The sequence below is a fragment of the Neovison vison genome, chromosome 2 (assembly GCF_020171115.1).
Source record: "Neovison vison isolate M4711 chromosome 2, ASM_NN_V1, whole genome shotgun sequence".
Lineage (NCBI taxonomy): Eukaryota > Metazoa > Chordata > Mammalia > Carnivora > Mustelidae > Neogale > Neogale vison.
The window spans coordinates 58,317,654-58,336,859 of record NC_058092.1 but is presented as its reverse complement, the minus strand read 5'-3'; the positions used below and the strand labels follow the sequence as shown (position 1 = coordinate 58,336,859).

At 36.5% G+C, this 19,206-nt stretch overlaps 1 protein-coding gene across 1 annotated transcript in view; it reads left to right on the top strand.

The window, feature by feature from the left end:
* LRRC40 (leucine rich repeat containing 40) overlaps positions 1 to 2,416 on the top strand; it is a 50,008-nt gene extending 47,592 nt beyond the window's left edge. The window contains exon 15 of the mRNA XM_044238454.1: positions 920 to 2,416. Coding sequence (XP_044094389.1) covers positions 920 to 1,025 — 106 coding nt within the window. The 3' untranslated portion in view covers positions 1,026 to 2,416. The remainder of the gene's footprint in view (positions 1 to 919) is intronic.
* The last annotated feature ends 16,790 nt before the right edge of the window (positions 2,417 to 19,206 follow it).

The following is a 19,206-nucleotide window of genomic DNA, read 5'->3' as shown; positions in this document are numbered from 1 at the left end:
CCTCGAAAAGTGCCCTGTGTATTGATTTTGGGGTTACTAATAATTTTTAGTGGAAGGCAAATTAGCACATACAGAGGCTGTGAATAATGAGGATTGACTGTAATTCATTCCTTTTTATAAATTAAGAAAATCAACCTTCAAAAGAATCCCCACAGCCCATGGAAATATTGAAGATATCATTTAGATCTGTTGTAAAATATGGTATGAATCCTTTGGCTTTTGTTGATACAAACACTTACATTATTAAAAATTAAAATAAAAGTCTCTTTTTCTTATAATTTATTTCATTAATTTTATAAAGAAACAAGTCAACCAGTCCTCAAATCTTAATTGAACCTCATTTTAGAACATGCAAATAGATTTTCTGTGTATCTGGTCAAGGAGGGAGAGAGCAGGGATTTGTCAGTGTTTGCCATGGTGGAGGGGGGCATATTTTGATTACATTATAGCCCTTGGTATACTGATAAATATGCTCATTCTAATGTATAAATATAATTCAACCATGTACTATATGGTCATTATAAGATTGAGGAGAAGATGGGTAAAATGGTGGCTCACAGCTCCTCAGTTTAACAGCGGTATGATCTTGGGACACGTCTATCTGTCTTCTCTGAACTTATGTTTCCTTATCTACTAAATAGGAATATCAGTGGTATCTACATCCATAGGATTGTTAAGATAAATTGAGAGAGTCAGTGAGTATAAATTACTCAGCACAATATCTTTCCTATAATAAGTATTCAATTAATGTGGTTTGAATTATTATTGTAGTTCTAATTCCAACTATTGAAATGCTTTGATTTGAAAAGGGACAAATAGAGAAAAATACACAGATTTATTTATAAAATTGCAAATGAAATTAGAAGAAAAGCCTCCCTAATGGAAAATGTTATAATTCTTAATTCTCTCTTTTGTTTAGAACACTACTACTAGATGGAAATCCATTCCGTGTTCCTCGAGCAGCCATATTAATGAAAGGAACAGCTGCTATTCTGGAATATTTGAGAGACCGGATTCCTACTTAAATTGAGAGTTGGTTTTATATCTTGGTTATGTTAATTCTTAGATTTCTTACATTGATAAGTAACATTTTTCTAAGGTATTGTGCATTCGTAATGATGATAGCCACATACAGTGTTCATGCATTTATTCTGAAAGTTTTGCATAAGATTTATCCTACTTTCATTCCTTATAAGATAGGAAACAGTTTCTTCAGAAGTGGATTTTTATTTAAGTTTGTTTGATATTTTTATAATGATAAAGCATTTTTGTAGAAGTGGGATTTTTCCCACCTTTTCTGTTTGTGTTACTTTTAATGTGACCAGTTGATTTGAATATGATAATCTAATTTCTACCTTTTTGTTAGATATAAAATTGAATTGAATTTTATTTAAAACTGTTCTTTGGCATTTAAAAAAAAGGTTTTTCCTTACCCGTGATAAGACTTCTGTGATTTGGATGGTCTTGGTATAAGTCTTAAATTAACAGTCACTATCTTTTTGTTTTAATCTAGTTGCTTTTGTTTTAATCTAGTTGAAATTTTCTTGTCTAGCCTTTTCCCCACATTTTATGAAACCATTTTGTCATAATTTCTAACGTAACAAAAATGTTACATGAGATGTAGTTATTGGTAGAGGAAACCGTAAAAGTGTTGTTTAAATTACTCTCACAGTTTTGAATTTAAAACTTGACAAGTTTTTATAAAATAATTTCTTACTCTTAAGTTTCCATACAGTAACCTACTACTTGTAGATTCAAGAAATTTGATATCTCAAAATATTAATTACAATACAGCCATTTTCCTTCAGAGTGCATTTAAAATACCTTTTGTTCTTCTTTACAAAAGTACTGAAGAACTTATTTTAATTCTATAGATAACAGCAACAAAAAATAACTAATAACGTATACCATATAGAAATCTTTGAAATTTCTTAGTAACTTACTAAGCAGATATTTGTATACATTATCTACTCTGTTGGTGTGTTCTAATCCAGACTTGTGCTTTTTTTTTTTTTTTTTTTTTTAAATTTCCAGGGCCTTACTTTTCAAATTTACTTCTAATCTTCATAAGACTCAACTTGTAGTCATATGGAAACTTTCTAAAGGGGAATTTACTACAGGCTAACTTGATTTAGTAAAAGGAAAACAGAAATATTTCTGTTTACACCAAAAATGTCAGAGGTAGACTGATCAGTCATTATAAAACTTACCGTGTGATTCTGTTAAGTAGCCCATCAGTAGAGTGTATGTTAATTTATATAGATAGGTAGGTAGCTAGCTTTTGGGTGATTGAAGCATGCTCATATTATGAAAAAGTGCATTGCTAATAAAAATACAACATGTTCATAATATTTCCAGTATTGATTAATATATGGTTGTTTTGGCTTAAAAAAAAAAAACCCTTTTCATACTACAACTCTGTTGCTAAGAAATCTGCTTCAATATTAAACAAAAGACACTTTACAATAAGGTGACATTTTATTATTTATACAATAAAGAGACTTTTATGTTATTCAAAACACATTTTTAAATACTGAAAAAGTTGAGTACACCAAAGCCGAAAAATGGCTCTGCTATACACTGCACAGCATTATTTTAGTCCCTGTATTTTGTATCTGTACAGAAAGCATCTTCAAAATGCATTCTAATCACATTGTACACCTTTACCAATTAGTGTCAATACATAAAATAAACTGGAGAGTACAGCTTGCATTTGCAAATTAACTGACAAAGTAATTAATTTCACTGATTCAGTAAATTTAAAATATAGATTCATAGGACTCCTTTGCACATAAAATGAAGCAGCTTTCAAGGTCATTATGGTCTCATACTGCAAAAAAAACCATTAAGTACATTCACAATCTATGTTAATAAAGTAGTAAATATGTCTTCATTCAGTTTTTATTTACATCAATATGTAGTTCAACTAAAAAGTACTGTTAATTGTGATACATTTTTTAGCACATACAAAAATGACAACTTTTTATATATAATTGAAGCTCAAAATCACAATTATCTCAAAATATTAATTACAATACAGCCATTTCAATTAAACATGTCATGATTTAATTTTTTTTATAAAATGGTAAAATTTTTTACTAAAGTAAGCAATTTATTTTGAATTGGCTAGAGTTCAACCATGTAGAAAACCTTAAATGTTAAGAGTTGTTTCTTGCCCCCTCCCTCCCAAATTTGTATACAGCCACCTAGGCTAGCAAAGAGACAGAAAAGGCCCCAATTTATAAAGATTAAGCCTCTTTTGCTATACTGCTGTGGCTTGTTGTTTCTTCCATAAAAGCTTTACAAGGGGAGTGTCAATAAACTATGCAATGAAATGCATGCATTAATATACAGTATGTCTATGTAAAATGTTAGTGTTTACCAGTGCACATTAAAATGTTCACAAAGACTGCAAAAGAAGTCATAAAGTAGCATTTATAAGATATACCAGTTGCAAACTGTGAACGTGAAAACTACTTGATAACATAATGAAATTTCTTTGAGAACAGATCCCAATTCGTTCTTTCTCTGGCTAAAGGAGTTCTAGTTACTTGGCCTTAAGATGTCACTGTTGTCCTGCACATATGGTAGTGAAGTCAGATGTTGAAAAAGAATGAGTCTAGAAGACTGTCTTCATCTTACTAAAATAGTGGCCCGATGTTGCATCACTACATAGGAATTTTTCTTTAAGAAGAGTGAAATATTTCACTAACTGAATTATATGATCTCAAAGGAAAAATGGATAATTTGTATGTATGCACATGTGTTTAGCATGTGAAAAATATTAATGTAAATAGGTGGAATTAGAACGTCTTTACACAGGAATAAAAAGATTGAGTTGTGCCCCCCCAATAACTAAGATCCAAAGTAATTAATTGTCAGTTACTTTAGGAATGAAAAACAATTTTCATGGATACTTAAAAAGTCTAAAAACCTAGTACCTAATATCCTTTTACTTATAATTCTTTATAGACCAATTAAAAATCTATCACTGTCTATTTAGAATTGCTGCTCTTAATACTTCTTCTCTGAGCAGAAAGAGACCATATTTCATGTTATGGTTTACTTATATACAACTGAGGGGGCTGCTGTTGGATGGTTAAAAGTGGGGAAAAATGAAACTACAGCACTAACAACCTTACTTTTACAAGGTTATTGGAGGTGGTCTTTGAAATTTACAAACAATTTAGTAGATTCACCTCTGATTTTTTTAACTAGGAAAAAATTACTCCTTATATGAAGACAATGCCATTGTCCTTAAGCTTCCTTTAGTCCCTTCTACACACTGAGTCCAAAAAGAAACTTGACTGGCTTTGAGACAAAAATATCCAGCTTATCTGCCTATTAGTTATCTTTTTCTTCATTCCAAACAGAAAATAGTAAGGCTAGCGTTTTCAAGGAGAAAAATGCAGTTGAGGATGTTACAGGGAAATACCTAAACATCAGAAAGCAGTATAAAACGTTTATTGCATTCCATTGACACTAGGTGTCATCAAAGCTAAAACCAAATTTCCTAGAGTAAAACTTAACATACAACATTACTCACTGCCCTGAACAGATGTCTTTTCCACATTCAAGACCAATGAGAGTCCTCTGAGTGGAAAGACTCTACAAGTATTGAATATAAAATTTATTTTGGCATTACATTCTGAAAATAAATTACCATTCTAACAAGTATGGGAACTGCTTTATGTTGTATCTGCCTGAGACTTGCAACTTGTTTTTCTTATGGACTTTCCAAAAAATTACATAAGATTTCCTGACTAAATAGATGTTCTTTAGTAGAGCACTGGGGAAGGGGAAGAGAGACGGGAAGATACAAAGAAATATTATGTGATTTCTTTTGTCCATTCATCAAATGCTTTCCTTTATCTAACTACCATAAAAGTTGACCTGCATACCTGGGCATTATTTAATCTCATTATTTTACCTGTGCAAAACAAGTGTGCAAAGAAAAACAGCTATATACCTGTGTCTATACGAGACACAAAACCTGAGTCACAATAAAAAGTTTTTAATATAAGAAAACTTTTCTTAATGTAGGAAAATAATCTTTAAAGGGCCAAAAATACCTTTGTACAATATAATCAGCTGACTTTAAAACTTCAGTGTGCTTAAGGATCACATATTTTTTTAAGACCCAACGAAAGAAAGAATCAGTTACATTTGATCATTCATTTTCTTAACTAGAGATACCCACATTTTTATTTCTAACATCTATTTTCATTCCCCTGAATTCATTAACTTTAAAAAAAAAAAAAAAGCACATTCAGCATGTGTTTAATTTCTGATGAACAGTTCCTGATTTTTTTTCTAAGTTCTGAGGACATAGGAGATTTGGGGTTGCTAGGCATATTACTTACTGCCAAGCCACAGTGGAATTCTAGAATTCAAAATAAAATATATAATCTGTTACTAAGGGAAAGATTCCTTGGAAAAATATTTTGTTAATGGAGTTGGGCCAAAGTCTGCAGAAAGCTATTCACTCATTTGCAGGTTCCCTTTCTGCAGACAGTTAACTCAAAAACTCCTTTTTTCACTATGCTCCATTTCCTTCACGTTTGGTAGGTTTCTTACCTTTTCCTTACTTGAACCCTGAATTGTCCCAACTGTAGCCACATTTGAGCCACCACTTCCAAGGTTTCCTTTGCTTCTCTACATCTTTGTTATCTCTTCCTCTTCCTCAGGAGCTCAGTTCTCTAGGATGACTCCTTGCCTTCCCCTCATGTGCCACTTAACTTGTCATTGGGAGAAATCTGTTTAGTTGTCTCCCGTTGTCCTAAAATGAGACACCCGATTTAAGGCCCCATTTGGGACCTACTGGGCTGTATACATCTCAGATGCATAGGATCTGAGGACAGAGGATATTTTATAGAAAATTGAGTGCAAGTTGCTTCTCCTGTGTTGCCTCCAAATAGCCATTGCCATTAGTTAAACATTTCTATCTGTAAGTCACTGACAGAAGAGGACGCCATCTGAATAAAAAAAGGTTCAGTCCTGGCATCTGTAGCTGGGTAGGAGGGTGCTTCGAATACTTGAATCAAAAGGTGAAGGGATTCTGGGCCGTGGGCCTGGTTTGAGAATAGGGTGGGAAAGAACATCGGTGGGATAGGGGATTCAAGGCTTTAGTCTAGGGAACCATAGGCTCTCTCTCTGCCTTTTCATACAACGCTTGCCTGAGGATCACTAGAAGGATTTTGTATTGTTCAGAAGGCTAAAAGCAGAGTCACACTTTCTCTGCCAATAGACCCGTTACCATGGGAACCAATGCAGAAAAATGAACATATGACAAGAAGCTGAGGATTAAATGTGGAGAAAATTGATAGGGAGTTGGTTTCTACATGGCAATTTGATCTTCAGAGATTTAAAGAAATAGGATGTTCCTTGTGTGGTCTGACCAATGAAAATGGACAAAATGACTTGCTGGTAGCTGGTCCTAGAGGCTGAGATGTGGGGAATGTGGAGAGAAAGCAGTAAGCATGTTGTAGTTTGGATAAGGGGAGCTCAATAAAATCCAGTGCCATCCCTGGTGAGGTTCAATTCCTCAGCCCAAATGTCAGGTTAACCATATAATCAAAGCTGCCCTTTGAAAGGCAGACAGACTGCTGTTTCAAATTCTCTTCTCACCCTTCCAAAGCCAGGACACTTCACCTGACAAAAGTATTGCACACCTAATATATTATTGCTTGAAACATTTTCCCAAATATTAAAAAAAAAATAACCACAACTTTAAATTTGTGGTTCCCTTCCCCCAACAAGCAGCTACTGTAAGTAGCCTAGAATTTAAATTAGTTTTTAATTAAGGAAATAATTATTTCACTTCACCTGAGACAAGTCCTCTCTGTGTATACTCCTCTGTTATTCTGGAGTTGATAATAAACTGATTAAACCAGACTCTAGTATTCCAAGGCACTCTGTAACAAAGACTTGGAAGTTTCAGCAAGACTTGAAGTTTCAGCCCAATCTGAGAAAGGCAGACCTACTACACATTGTACTTTTCGAGCTCTAGCGCAACTGCACCATCCTGTCCCAAGCTTCCCAAAAGGCTGTTCTCTGAAATCCTGTGAGTAAGCCTCATTTCTGTGACTTAAGCTTTTGGCCCATATTTAAATGCAGTTGTCCTGAGGAGATGAGGGGAAGTCACACTCTAGATGATTTGATCCTACCTGGAGAGCTAGGTACTACTTTCAAAAGTAGTAGGGACACCCTTTCCCTGACTCACCCTCCCAACACACAAAAACTAGAAACAACACCAGTCAGGAAGTAGGAGACAAACCGTTATTGGATAGTGGTCTTTAGGGTACATCTAATTGCAGATGATCTGGATAAAATAAGCTCTTTGTGCTTAGTACACTGAACATAGATTTCACTAGAAATGCTTATTGCTTTCTCACTAGTGATTTGCTATTCTATTTGTTTGAGTTTCTTACTGAAGCCTTTGATAATCCCAACAATGAGTTCTTGAAATGCCAAAAGCCCCTTCATTTCTGTTTTTCCAAGAGTGCTTGGAGAATTCTGAAATCCCATAAAAATGCCTGAATTTACTCCACTTGCAGAGTTTGGAGGCAAACTTGATAAACAGAGATTTGAGTACAGTGGTCTAGCTTATGCTAAAATAACTTCTTTGATAAATATTCCAGTGAATTTCAGGATTTGAGACTTGTATGGTTGGCTTTTGCAGGGAGGAAGCATATAATAACCTGACATGGGACTAATCTTTAAAGCCACATGAAAGACTGCTTTATACTAGGGACAGGTAAGTGCATGTCTTTCTGAGGGAAGTAAAGCACAGTAGGGTCTTCACAAGTTATGCCTTAGAATTTGACATATGATAAAAAAGACACTGCTTCTTTTCATTTCTGATATGGTCTCCAAAATCAGGTAGCAGATTCCTGGAGGAAGACTAATTGGTGTGGGTTAAGCTAAAGAATGATTAGCTTCTTTGTGACTTTGTACTGGTCTTGGACAGAGTTGAGTTCCTCCTGGCTGGGAGGCCCCCTGACACAATTGTATTTAATAGTTTTACCACATCCGTTTATTCTTCACACAAGAATTTAGAACTGTTGTAACACACGTCATGATGTATTGAGAATTTAATTGATTCCTTCAGTTTTTTTAGTCATTTTGGTTTCTCCTCTCAGTTTTCTTTGAGGTTGTGTAAGTGACTCCCTGCTTTATCATGTACCCTAAGGAGTTAGAGACATAACTTTCATAGAGTTTTCTCTAGTTTAGCAGACAGTTCAGCACATAGTTCACAAAAGAACCAATCTTGGCACTATTAGGAAATTTATTGCTTTCAGCTCTCACAAGAATTTGAAAATACAAAAGCTGACTTAATGAGTGGAATGATGATGTCTGCATAGTAGGAATGTGGTGAGTCTAGAGTTCAGGTCCCGACTGTAGTTAATAAAATTGTATTAAATAATGGAGATTCACTAAAAGGATAGATTTCGGGTGCTCTCACCACACATGCATGCACACACACACACACAAACACAAACATAAAAGGTAACTGTGAGGAGATGAGTTAATTATCTTGAGTAGTAATAATTGCACTAATGTACTTATATATCGAATCCTCATGTTGTACACCTTAAGTATACACAATTTTATTAAAAAAAAAAACAAACTAAAAAACAAGGGCATCACACCCCATAGCTGTTAAATAAACATTTCCATTTAATAGTGCAAAAAAAAGAAAAAAAAAAAAGATGGCTTTTTCATGTTGGCCATTGAATATATATATAGATATTGGGCTTTTCCCAGTAGTTTTCAAACTTCATGTCCAGCAATATGCCCAAAGTGGTACTTGAGGGTCAGGAGCCCACTGGTTAAGTACTGAAGAAGCACAATCTCATTTTCAGCTGTAAGCATGCTTCACAATTCATTGCAAATTGTTTTAATAAACTTACATTTTCTAATTTGATGCACAGAGACACTAAATGGCTCCAAGGGAAAAGCCAGTACTTCATCTGGCAACCTATTTTCCAGACCATGGTTGAACTGCTATACTTTCTGAACTCATCTTTATTATACAGTTGTTTCACCTCTAGGCTAATTCTAACCTGAGTTTAAAAAAAATAAATAAATAAAAGCCTTTAATTAAAACCTCAAAGAACAAACAAAAATGCTGGGATTTTGTTCGATATAAAACATATCTGCTATTTCTATTGCAAGTGTCATTCCTGGTGATATTTTTCCCTCAGAATAATTTACGGGAATTTAGATGGCTACTGCTTCCTAGTGCTTAGAGGTGTTGCCCTGTGGAATTGCAGACAGTGAAGGATCTGGGGTAGACTCCATGAGCACCTCCGCTCTCTCTGGACGGCATGCGTGAGACTCGGTCTGTATCTGCATACTTCCAGGCACTCTTTGATGTTTTACTTCCTAAAAAATTTTACTATAAGTGCTGTTCAGGTTGCTTTACTTACCGAACTCTAATGGGTCCTGTTCTGTTCATAAACACAAAGCATCCTTCCTTCTAACAGTGGGGCGCTTGCTAATAGTAAAGAGTGTGATCTTTTCCTTGTCTGTAAGTGCATATGTATTTAGAATATCTAAGTTCACCGGAATTATGTGCATTTTTCTTGTGTTTAAAATACAAATGAATTATTTTAGAGCAAAGTTTCTTGAAACACCAAAGATTCACTGTTCTATTCTCTCCTTTCCTCAGATTGATCTCTTTAAGCGGTACAGTAGACCTTTGTTGGTAAGCTTCAGTGCTCTCCTCCAGAAAGGAGGAGATGCCCTTCAAGATAATCCCCTGGAAGGACAAAGCCAGGTGAAAGTGAAAGGTCAACTCAATTAGCCTAGTGACGATTCCTCCCTACTATGGTACATTGTAGATGAGGACTACAGTTATTTCTATTCCCATTGTCACCTGAGACATTGTCCCTTCTTGGAAAAGAACATACATGTGGGACAGGAGCCTGCCTTCCTAAGGGAATAGAAAACTTCCACACCCACATTATAAATACAGTAAAACTTAATGGGTGTTTGGGTGGCTCAGTTGGTTAAGCATCCAACTCTTGATTTTGGCTTAGGTCATGATTTGAGGGTCTTGGGATCTAGCCCCACATCAGGCTCTGAGCTCAGTGGGGAGTCTGCTTGAGATTCTCTCCCTCTCGTGCCCTTCCATCCCCAGTCCTCTTTTTCTCTTTTGCTCTCTAAAATAAATTAAAAAATTAATAAAAACAATAAAGCTGAAAGGAAACATTTGCCATCTTATTAGACTAAGAGAGAAAGTGATAATACATTGTTCTTTGTTCTCCCCTCATATTTTATACCTACACAGCATGTATTAGATTTTCTGTGTCTGTCTCCCCACTACACTGTTTCTTGAGAGGGGGTACCGTGGCTTACTTCTGTCTCCTACTGTTCTCAAAATCCCTTGCTCATTAATAATTTTGATTAAATTGGATGGTACAGCAAGACAAAGATAAATCATTTCAATTACTGATAACTTTTTAAAAAGGACAAGCACAGAGATTGGCTAGAGAGCAACTCTCAGGATGGTCCAGAGGAAGACCTGGGAGATAATGCTTAAAGAGCTCTCTAAGCTAGCCCTGTTCTAGCCCACTCATAGGCCTGGATGTATCCTCTCAATATGGGTACATATTGGAGGGGAGGTGGTAAACATGCTGGAAGTATTTATGGAAAGTTTAAAAAAGAAAAGAAGAAATTATAGTATTTTAACTTAGAGTAGTTTATGATGATCTAGGTCCCTAGATCACAGGGATAGTCACTATCATTTTTCAGAAATAAGCAAAAGCCTAAAAAAAAAAAAAAAGTGACTGACATGCGTGTGTGTGTGTGTGTGTTTAAGAGACAGAGTCCCAAGTTTGAATTTCTCTGGGAAATGGTGACAAACCTGTATTTGTAATGTTTGCCAGCAACTTTCATGTTTTTAAAAAGAATGTATCTATCATAGTGATGACCTTCTAGAGAAATCTGTCTTGATCATAACAAGACTATGTGATTCTATCAAGTGCAAAATAATTATTGCTAAGTTGAATGACACCACAAATATGGCTGAAGAATTGTGTTCAAAGGTCAATCCCCAAAGAAGGTTGAATGAATTTCCTAAGAAAGAGCACACTAATTTTGTGGTTCCTGATCATGGGGCTAGAAGGAAATAGTTTCCTTTGGAGGAAAACACCAGAGGATTTAATAGTTTCACATAGACTTCAGAAAAGAAGAACATGTTTTCCTTCTATTTATGCTTGGGGTTGGAAGAGAAACACCATGAACCCACAAATAAATAGGGCTTTGATGGAATTAACAAAGGAGAGTCCCAAACAAGGGTGCTGGCTAAGCTGTGAGGGTGAGGATATAATTAGCTTAGAAGAAGTAAACAGTAACATCTGGCTTTTAAAGCTATGATCCAGCCATCAGACGCCCTGCAGTTCCAAATATCTAAAAACCAAAATAGCTTGAGGACACATGTCACCCAAACTGCCAGAGGCTCTCTACCTCCAGTACCTAGACATTCTGACTGAAAGAAGGGAGGAGGTGAATATTTTAAACCACCCTTTGAATCTGATTATCACTTTATGAGATATCTTTTGCAACACTTTCCTTAATTTACTTTATATTTAGGTAAAATATGATTATGCTAATTACATAGTTAAAATGAAAACTTAGGAGTTGATATTAGATGCCTATCATTGCCAGATGTCATCTGGAAGTAAAGCCACACACAGACACATATTCAGACTCGACTAGTTGTAGAATTATGTAAGGAAGCCTGTGCTAGGCACATTTAAATCCCAATGTTTAAGTTTTAAAGAGCTCATTTAAAAATATGTATTGTAAATAATTTATAGCAGCTTATCTTTCACATATTTAGAATGAGCATATCTGAAGGAAGCTTGGTTAAAATAACGGCAGATAGGCAAAAAATATTTGGAAATCAAAAGCAAATTAGAGGACTAATAAAATGGCAGGTGTAATAACCTGAACAATTGGGAATATCAAAACTAAATCACACATTTCACCAAGGCTTAGAGAGCAGTCAGTCTCTCTCTATCTTTCTCTCCCCTTATGATTGGGTCTCTCTATGACTGGGATACAACCAGAGAGGTTTAGTCAAAAAATATAGAAACTACTTAAAATACGGCCAAAGCTCTTACTGTATTATATTGTTTAAACCTAACGGGTTGTTTCAAATTAATTATCTCAATAGAGTATAGAAATGGGTGTTAACAGTTTTATCAACAGTTGATTAACAGTTACTTATTCACAGTTACATCAGCAAAACAGGTATGAGAATGGACTGTCCAGTGTGTGTGGTCATCCAGGCTAGAGAATTGCCAAGACAAGGAAATAAAATAGAGATATAAGGGCTCCATCTAGTGGCGGCTTTTCCTAAGTGCAGATATGTCCTAAAAACTACGTGGCTCTGTCCAACTGTAGGTGAGGATAGTATATATCAGATTTAAGCCCTGCAATTGAAATAAAGGGTCTTATTGGGATGAAACACGTGTTTTGTCGCTTTATCAGGATGGGTTACCGAGTTAAGTAGCAGCCTTTTCTCTGGAGGAAATTAAAAATAACATTAGTTCTTTCCAGAAGGTAGACAGATGCACCAGATCCTCTCAAGGTCATTTTTTGTTTTATGATAGAGCAATAATTTTCCTCATTTCCCCCCAGAATTTACCTATGGCTATATTATTTGATATTAGCCTTTATTTCAGAAAACTACCTGTTTTTTTTTTAATGGGATAACTTTAGTGGGTGATTTTCCTTATACTGTGAAGTTGCATGTCTAAAAAATTATTCACTACATTATGAAAGTAGTTTCTGAAAATAAATAGCAGTGAAATGAAATTTGATTCTACTATATGTCTTATTTTTCATTTTGAATTCTTTCTACTTCTAGAAGAGTGGGAGGGAGGCCAGAAACCAAGGAGGGCTGAAAGGTCACTCTTCCAGTCAGGGGAGGAGAGGGAAAGATAGGGAGTTCTGGGGCTGTCTGAAGGACAGCTTATTAGAGGGTGTGTCTGAATCTGAGTCTAATTTCTGTCTTCCGATTTCTCTCTGTACCTCCCTGTCAGCCCTTTATCTCCCTTCTTTTCCCCTTTTTGAGTTCTTTTCTAATAACTTACTAATTTCTCTTGAAGGAATTTCTCTAGAAATCCAGCCCTCAAGTCTCCTCTCACTCTTATATTCTAAAATACCCTTACTTAAAGTACTCTTACTATTCTGAAATATTCTTACTACTCTAAAATGTTACTCTCTCAACTAATAATTTGTTTTTCATTTTTCACTTCAGTTGGTTTAACAGACCGTGACATTCTGTCCATCTGTAAATATATAAACACTGGGCTATAAGACCCCAGTGTAGACCTCTGGAGAGTTTGAGGCACCATACCTTAAAATGATGAAAGTTTCCTTCAAGGTATACTTATGGCTTCTAGAATTTTAAAAATCCTGAAAAGAAGCCATCATTAGCCAGCTTGCAAGCTCTCTTCATGTAAAGAGATAGCAAATTCCCTTCACAAAAAGAAATGAAAGAAAAAAAAAAAGAGGCAGATGGAGTAATTAATATTATTTGTATAAGCATAGATGAGAAATGGATTTTAAGTTTGGGACTATTTCACTAAATTCTGTAGTCAATGTGCTTTGCAACTCGAATAGAAAAATATGGGAAATATTTCTGAGAGAAAGCTAAAGAAATGCTTTACTTGCAAGGAAATCAGAATCCTGTCAGGTAGTAAAGGAGCTGCGGTTAAGAGCATACCAACCCAGGGCTTTCCCCTTTTACACACTGTTTCGTTTTTTTCGGGACTAGATTCCCCTCTTTCCCTCCTATAATGGAAGTATCCAGTGAAGTTACTGCTAATGGCAGTATAAATAGTTTTCTCTCTACTTTGATATCAATAGACAAGATTCTGACCTCTATAACAGTTTGGGAGGGGGCATGTGGTTTTATCAAGTAATCCAGATTTTCTGTGATCTATCTAAGTACTTATCATATTAATGCTATAGCTTTCTGCAGCTTTTCTTGATAATTTTGGCTGGAGTACATGACATTTTCACTTTAGGGATACAGGTGGTGGAATCTGTCCATGAAAAGATGCCAAAATGCAATGTGTAAACATTGTCAGACTGAACTACAGCCAAAGGCCTGTGGACAGACTCTTCCTTATTCTAGAAGAGGCAGCATGAAGCAGAAATTTCGGTAAATTTTAGAGCTAAAATAGGATTGGGGACTCCCTCTTCCCAACTACCTTTCCCTAACCCCATTCCCAATCCAACTCTCTTTACCATTTCTCATGCTTCCAAATTTTAAAAAAATAGCTTGCACAAAGTAATCTATCAAGTCACAATGTACAGGTGGAAGAACCTTAAAAAGGGTCTACAACCCTATCTAACCATACACTTTTGTCTTCTCAGTTCACAGAGTCACATCACCTCTCTAGGCTTTGGGCATCCGAGAAATGAAGGAACTGGGTTTGATTATCTCTAAGATGCCTTTAAGGTCAAAACCATGGCTCTGTAAATTCAAACTCATGCATCCACTTCTCTGAAATATTTCTGGAACCTATATGCATGACTTCTACCAAGATGAGAAGTAAAGTCCAAACAAATCAAAAGGATAGATGTTATGTATTCCAATTCAATAAAAAAAAAGCCACTTGTTAAACTTTTTGGACAGTGTTCAGGTCCTTAGAACACATAAAAGAGAAATTAAACACAATTGCTGATGCACAGCAGAAGAGCCCAAAAGGTCTTAGAAGAAATACTGAGGAGGGAAGGAGAATTAGATTAAAAGGGAAAATTTAAAAAAAAAAAAAAAATTAAAAAACAGGCATAGTGAACGAACTGAGAAAGTGAGATGGCTTAAGATTGTGCAGACTGGACACCAACTTCCCATTTGATTCAATATTTATAGTGTTTATGTGCTAGGCCTGTCATCCATCTCATCATTGTGTAAACATTTATTGAGCACCTACCATGACAGGCACTAATGATACATGGTGAGCAAAACCAGATGAGCCCTCTGGGAGCTCTTGTGTCTAGAATACCGCTTTGAAGTATTGTCTAATCCTGTATATAGTTGATATAGTTGATAGGAGAGAAAGCACAAATACCAAATAGCTATGACCTTTGGTGGAACGTGGTAAGTACTATAAAATTTACCAAAAAATGACTTATTATCATAAGAGAAATTTCTTCCAGGTAAGATTAGGGAAAGTTTTATGGTGGCGGTCATGCTTGAGCTGGACTCTGAAGGCTGTGTCTAATTTTGATACTTTAGAAAGGGGATAGGGAGAGGAAGACATTACAGTGGAGGGACCACTGTGGGCAAAAGCAGAGGTTGAAAAGCACAGGGACTACTCAGGGAAGTTTAAGGATTTCTAGGTGTCGAAAACACTGATTATGTATAGACAGAGTGAAGAAAAAATAAGCAGTTCCCAGATTCAGAGGAATCAAGCTTTCCTTGGAAGAATGAAGGGATGTCTGCGGTTTGTAAATATGTATGACCCAACATGCAAACAGTGTTTTCATGGGATGGGATAAACAGCATGCAGTGAGAATGCCCTTCACCCCACCGAGGGAAGTGAAGTAAATAAACAGGAAATGCAGCTGGTGAATGAATATTCAACTGATTGCATTTCTGAGTGCCTCATTCTAATACTGGATCTTGAGGACTCCCAAGCTCCCTGATAATCTATAAGAGACAGTGGTCATAGGAACAACCCTTTGGGGTGGCAGCACAGAAGAACTTCTTCAATCCAGCAGTCCATGCCTTTTAATGTTCTACCTTCCACCTCTTTCCCCCGACATATCAGGGGCCTATAGATAGACACAGTGCTGGGCCAGGCAGAACACCACCACTTTTCATTATGTTCTCTCTCTTCTTTAGAACAAACCAACTGGCAAAATTCTCTTCTACAGATTCAAAGGACTGTGGTTGCTACTTACTTTGTCCAGTAAGTCTCCACTCTTGCCACTTCTAGCCTATCAAATATTGCCCTACATCTTCGTGAACGTTGATAATGGCCTCCCAAAGGCCCTAAGACCCAGTATGGAGAACTTAGCTCCCAATGGAATAGCCACCCTCAAACCCAGAAGAGATTTGTCTAGATAACGATACTACTTCCTTTTGCAATACATGGGCCTAGAGCAGCGACAAAGGGACTCACCACATTGCCTTGTACTGCCTTTTTTTCTGGAAGCTCTCTCATCTTCCCACTTGATTGTGAGACTCTGTGCAGAGGAGATCATGTCATGCAGAGTCTGGTATATACTTGATGCTCAACAAATATTTATAAACATTGCACTTACTGTTTCCATCATATTCTTCAATAAAATACCCCCAAATGTTTTGAATTTTGAGTGACATACCTTAATCCTCTGAGATTCACCTATAGGAATTGTTTCCCTGTGGAGGAAATATGGAGTTTTCTGGTGAGAATAAAAGTCTCTGTCCTAGGATATTTTACTCCAGGTATAGAGAGACCTGACTCTAGGCTGCTAACTCCTGTTATTTTAAAGACGGGGGGGATAAAAATAGAAACAAACCTGGCACAACTAATACAACTGTGCAACACTGGTAGTTTTAAGAAGAAAATGTATCTACTTTTCAAACTAGAGAAAGATTGGATGATTTATTTAACTTTTACCTCAGTAATCATCCTCACATAGTTTGTAAGTTATGCTGGGTTTGAAAATAATATTTGTAAAAGTTCGACCCATGGCTTTTTCTTTGGGCCCGGCCCACACTGGTTCCAACACCAGACTAAGAAGAGTCACAGGGTTTCAGTGCTTTCTACATAAACACTGCCTGGATTTCATAATCTTCCACTCTTTGAGGCACTGTTATTAACAAAATTAGGCCAAGAAAAGGTGTTTTGGAGCATAGTCTGGGGAGATATCAAGACAGCTGCAGAGATACCCTTCTCTTTGTGCCTGTCTTACATCCAGCTCTATTTCTCATCCTGCTTCACGCTCGGTGAGTTGTTACAAAGTGTGAGCTCACTGCCCTAGAACAAAATCCACTAGGGAAACCCTAGCAGATGGAGTAATGCTTCTAAACCTTCTAAAGCTGGAACCAGTGAATTATTTCCCTCCCCTCTGTTTTTCCTCTCTTTACTTCCCCTAGAACTGCTCTCAGGAAAGATTATGATAATCACATGTTAAGAATCCAGAGGAATTCAACATTCCTAGGTTTTCGTTTATTCTTTTTAATCAAAAGCTGAGTGTATCTTTCCCCTCCATAGATCAGAAATCTCTGATTTCTCCAAAGTAGAAGTTGTGCAATTTATACTCTCACAGGGGCATGTTTCCAAACCATTCTCTTGTAGATAGTGTCAAAGGTGAGGAAGATTGGAACCTGTCCCAGTAACAATCAGCTGACAGGCTTAGAGTTGTCAATACAGCAAAAGTCAACATTTTAAAAACAGAAGTGGAACCATGGTTCTGTTAAGGCATTGCCCCCCCACCCTCACACACAAGGTTGGTTTGTTGTCAGAGACATAAATGCGCCACCTTTGCACCTGGGTTAATGCTACCACTCCAAGTTCCTTGGTCACCTAAGGAGGTTCTTCCCAAACTGGAAGCTGGAACCGTGCGTAGATACTCAAGGGTCTCCAGACAATTCGAACTCTAAGGGGGCCTCTAATCCTTGTGTCAACAGCCATCCTCTGCCTTTGGAACATCATAGCGAGTCAGAGGGACGGGCCTATAGCAGCTACAGCAGCAATGAAGAGAGGTCAGTTTTGCATACAAGAAATGGAAATGCCCCCAGAAGGTTCAGAATGCAGCTGCACCAGTCGAGTGAATCTGCTTTGAGTTCTGTACAGTGGGGGGTTTCAGAAAACACATTCTCTGGATAGTTTAGATCAAATGAAACTGAAGGGATGCGCAGGGGAGCGGACACTGATGGTCTCCTATAATGGTGCTTTCTAGAGTGCACGTCTGGTTTTCCCCAGCCCATATTCTAGTTTCTTGCTATCGTATATACCTGGGCGACCGTCTAACTGAGTGATGGGGCAATATTCTGGGCCAAGGCAGGATGCTTTTCATAATGGGAAGCAGTTATATTGCTAAGGAACATAGTTCATGCAGGTGATCTAAAATCTGGAGATTCCCACCCCCCTCAATCCCCAATTCCCAGATGATCCGTTAACTACAACCATAAGACAGGGTGCATCATCAACCCAGTGTCTGAACATTTTATTGAGCCTCAGAAAAATTTAGCATTTCTGTGAGAGGAACTTTCCTGGAAACTCAACCCTGCTTTTCTTGTTACTAGATAAACGACCCATCTTCTGAACTGACTGGATTTCCTTATTTGCATAACTTTTTACTGACCCAGTGTTTCAGCAAGCCCACTGTTTGGTCAGTATTTCAAGAATCAGTCAAACACATTGCCTGATTGAATTTACCAAAGGCTTAGAGCGGTGGTCCTGTACCAGCATGCCCGTTTATCTGGTTATGGTATATTGTTGCCTCTTGATAACAGCAGATCTTGATCTGGGTGCCGGTGAGGGGGCAGGAATTGACCGAGCACAGCATTAAAAGCCAATGAAAAGACAAGGTGACAAACACACTATATTTTCCAAATATTTAAATTTTGGTGGAGGTATTTGATTTGATGATTTATGGTAAAATGTTTTTCTTGCTCCCTTCATCTAATCATTCTGGCAAATTCAAATACTTTCACTTAATATTTGAAGGTGTAAATCTAATTTCTTCATTTTCCTCGGTCTGGATATACTATCTCTTTAGTTCACCCACTGAAAGATATTTCAGTCCTACTTTTTAAATAAGCACTTATATTAGTAATATGTGTGTAGTCATCTTTCAGATTAAAAACAAATTAATGCTGATTTGTCATCCTCTCTTTAAAACTGCTTTTCATCTTGAAAGTGGTAATCCAATGTAAGACTCAGAAACAACTAGGATTGTTTGATGTTTTTATGCAATTAAGAGTTTTAATGAACCGAGACACACATATTTTATAGGTTTCAATGAGCAATAAATTAGCATGATGTAAATATCAGTATGTTATACTGATTTTGAGTATTCCTTGTCAAAAGTACACTTATACTTTGAAACTATTCTCTTTGTTAAAGTGAGTTATATTGTCTAGAAGATGGAAATTATTGTAAGAGATCTTTTGTGGCAATGTATTTTAAGCCATAGAAAGTTTTAAAAATTGACCATGAATGTCCATTTGGCTTTGCAAAATCTGCA